General features: G+C 36.1%; 1 protein-coding gene across 1 annotated transcript; it reads left to right on the forward strand.

The window, feature by feature from the left end:
• The first annotated feature begins 398 nt into the window (after positions 1-398).
• Positions 399-2,366, forward strand: LOC110686688 (splicing factor SF3a60 homolog). Its single transcript, XM_021863293.1, has one exon. The coding sequence runs from the start codon at positions 1,185-1,187 to the stop codon at positions 2,364-2,366; it is 1,182 nt and encodes a 393-aa protein (XP_021718985.1). The 5' UTR covers positions 399-1,184.
• Positions 2,367-3,995: the final 1,629 nt, after the last annotated feature.

A 3,995-nucleotide genomic window follows, 5' to 3' on the forward strand; every position in this document is an offset into this window, starting at 1 on the left:
TACTCAATTAATTACGGAATAATAAGGAAATATATAATCGTTTTTCAAGAAGATGTATTTTTGGTGGAATATATTTTAAGAATATGATCTTGATCAAATATTCCATGTTACTTCAATTTTGTTAAAGATATTAAACAATTTTTATATTTTATGCTATAAATAAATTAATTTGTCAAAAGTAATTAAAGTAACGTACCGTACATGGCACGGGACCTAACCTAGTTTGAAATAATTGCTATCCGCTTAATCATACAAACGTGAAGTTGCATCCCCTATGTTTATTATATTGTGCATTTTATACTTTTTTTTTCCATAGCAAACTGTCCTTGAGTTAAACGTACTACCATATGAAGCTATAAAGTCTATCTCATTGCCATTGGTGTCAATGAAATACACATATTTTTTAAAAAAAACATAAAAACTTATTCTGTCTCCTGTGTTAATGGGTTTATTTTGTTCTAGAATACTAGGAGTACTTTGCACCAGGTAGAGACAAAAAGTTGCTAACTGGTTACAATAGGTAAAAAATGTAGCCCCCCTATAAACAAACTGAAAAACCTTTATAACACTGCCCGTAAAACCCTTACAACAATGACCTCCTGTAACACTAAACGAGTACGTCTTATAGGTTTAGCCAGCCATATATAAGATTTTATGCAAGAGATTTAGGAGTTTAATCCTAAAATATATTGATCTATATATCTAGCAAAAGAGAAAAGAATTTTTTTTTTTTTTTTTTATGGTAAAAAATTCAATGAAAAAAAAAATTGAGTATATATAAATGTTTGATTTAAAAAATAAAAAAATAAAAAATTGCTTTAATTATATAAATCTTCTTAATCTAACTTTTTATACTCTGTACAAGTTTTATCAATTTCCAAAAAAAAAATAAAATAAAAAAATAATCAAGAGCATAAAGAGTCACATTATAAGCTTATGAAATTATCTTGGGTAATGGCTTCAAAAAAAAAAAAAAAGTAATTTTGGATATCTATGATCAAATCACATCATGAGCCGTAAACTTGTTAAAATTTAATCCCTCTTAAATTACTAAAATAACCCCTAACCCAACAAAACGTTTCTATATAATCATCCGCGCTCTATGCTTGTGTCATAACTAACATTCAATCAAATCAAAGAAACCCGAAATTAATTTCTCTCCTTTCTTCCAATTTTCTCAATTAATGGCCTTCTTCAATCGAATCAATCAAATAAATACTCAATCAAAAAACAGGATGAAGAAACATTGCGAGAAGATGACACCAAATATTTCCTTCAGCGGCGAAGAGGGATTCGGGAGGTATTTAGATTTGAATGAAATTTATAACATGTGTATGAATTCTAAATTTGGTTTGTACTTTACTTCCTATGCTGATTATATTGATAAATTTCCTGCGATTGATTTGATTCCTGCAAAATACAAGACTACTATACGGTACAAGGAGTACATCGAGGGTGTTCTTAAGTACTTGATTTCGTTCTTGGAACGAGCAAAGCCTTTGATGTTCTTGGACAGGATCAAGAATCTTGAGTCTGAATTCGAGGAGAGCTGGACGGCTGATAGAGGGAAAAAACGGCCTAGGACGACGAGTATCGATGATGTGATCGAGTGGCTCGATGAATATAGCACTGTCGAGAGTCTAATTGAGTTAGGACCGATGAAACTTAACGAGGCGTTAAACGCCTTGGGGCTTAAGTCAGGGGGTACTATGCACCAAAGGGCGGAGAGGCTTCTCCTTGTAAAGAATACCCCTCTCGAAAGGCAGAAGGAAAAAGGCGATGATGAACTTGATTGTGATAAGGAAATCGCGCTCATTGAAGCGAAAGTGAAGAAGTTGTGTCTCATTCTGAAAGAGACTCTTGAGCAGACTAGGGAACGCGTTAAGAACAGGCAGGGGATGACTTATGATGAACTCCTTCGTGATCGTGAAGCTGATAATGAGATAGTTGCACTCGACATAGCAAGCGATGGAGAAGAGGACGACAAAAGAAACAATAATCCGCTCAAGTTGCCACTAGGTTCGGATGGGAAGCCTATACCGTACTGGCTCTACAAGCTACACGGTCTTCACCAAGAATTCAAGTGTGAAATATGTGGGGACTACACCTACAAGGGGCGAAGGGCCTTTGAAAAGCACTTCCATGAAGCGCGTCACCAACATGGTATGCATTGCTTGGGTATCCCTAACACCAAGACCTTTCATGAGATCACGCAAATCGAGGATGCGAAGGAGTTATGGTGGCAGATTCAACTAAGGCAGCAGTCTTTTCTATGGCAGCCTGATGTTGAGGAATATGAAGATGCCGAGGGTAACGTTTACAACAAGAAGACCTACGATGATCTGGTTAGGCAGGGTATAATATAGTTTAATACAATAAAATCACATTCCTTAGTACTATTACTATTCTAATGGTAGATTAAATTACTTTGAATCCGAATTTATCTTATGTTCGCATGTATTGTTAATTGAATTCTAAGTAGCTAGCAGGAGAAAGCTCTAAATTCCATGGTTAGCCACCTAGTGAATTTGAATCCAATTTCGGCTTAAGCTTGTTTATTAATCAAAATTTAAGTTGTATAAAATAGCTTACTTTACTTCATTGTTGTCTCATAAAGTTGTCTTATATGCTGTTCTTAATTTCAAGCATGACTTGAATCTGTTGAATATTTCAAGTCTCAGCTTTATCTCTTTACTTAGACTACACTTTCTTGAAGTTGGTTGTTACAAACTACAATTTATCTTGCAATATTTAACAAGCATAGAGAAGCAGAACAATGATAATCGAAACATTTTTTTTACCGATGCACTTCAATCTCACAACAGGTTTACAAGCAGCCTTAATCTCTTGCAACTCACATTACATTAATTCACTGCATCAGATTTATTTATTGCCATTGTTGAAAAATCAAAAGCTCAAAATTCGTTTACAAAATTGTAGTAATTAATATGCAATCCGTCTATAACAATATGGAACGTATTTTTGTTGGAGGCGTTTTATGGGCTAGTTTTATGGGTTAATAATATATAGAACGGTTTATGGGTTAATAAAATATATACTGCACTCCCACCTTTTTGGGGGGCAAAAAGGTGAGGAGAAAAAGCTTGTTGGTTGGCATGGGAAAAACTATATGGTCCGAAGAAAAATGGTGGGCTCGGGTCAGAAATGTGAGGCTCTTTATTTAAAGCTTTACTAGCTAAACAGGCTTGGCGTATTCTGACAAATGAAAATTCATTGATGACAAGGGTGCTAAAGAGCAAATATTTTTATTCGATGCCTTTCTTGAAAGCTAAGGCTTTCCCTAATATGAGTTTCACTTGACGTTCTATCCTTAGTGCTGTTGATGTGATCAAATGGGGGGTGGGGGGGGGGGGGGGGGGGGCGGCATTGGTGATGGTTCGTCCATTAATATTTGGTCTGACCCATGGTTACCAAGTCTGCCGGGTTCGTCCATTATACTAATATGAAATTGCGTGGAGGCTAGTGAGACAAAGCATAGCAGTGAGAAGCAAACTGAAGCATAGGGGTCTGATTATGGGTGGCATTTGTCCAATGCGTGGGGATTATGAGGAGTCTGCGTTACATTGTATTGCGAGGTGCCCTGAAGCAAGACAGGTATGGTACATCTCCCCTCTACGCCTTGATTCTGCTCTTTATGAGGGCTCTTCCATCATCTAAAGAAGGGACTCTCTCCTCCTACTGACTATGGCCATGTGTTTAAGGATATTTTTTCTCTTCTTAATTTGTGTGAGCATGTTACTTTTTCTTTTGTAAAAAGGGAGGGTAATAGGGTTGCACATGATTTGATGATCTGAGGGTAGGGGTGTTCAGATCCGGGTACCCGAAAATCCTAAATTAAAATAATTTTGATGAGCTGAGTGAGAAACTAGATTTATATTTTAACCTAAATTAAAATCAAATCTGAAATTGAAAAAACTTGACCAATTGAAAGCTCGCATCAACATGCTCGGCGGTGGACGCTCGTTGCTTGGTGA

The sequence above is a fragment of the Chenopodium quinoa genome, unplaced genomic scaffold, assembly GCF_001683475.1.
Source record: "Chenopodium quinoa cultivar QQ74 unplaced genomic scaffold, ASM168347v1, whole genome shotgun sequence".
NCBI lineage: Eukaryota > Viridiplantae > Streptophyta > Magnoliopsida > Caryophyllales > Amaranthaceae > Chenopodium > Chenopodium quinoa.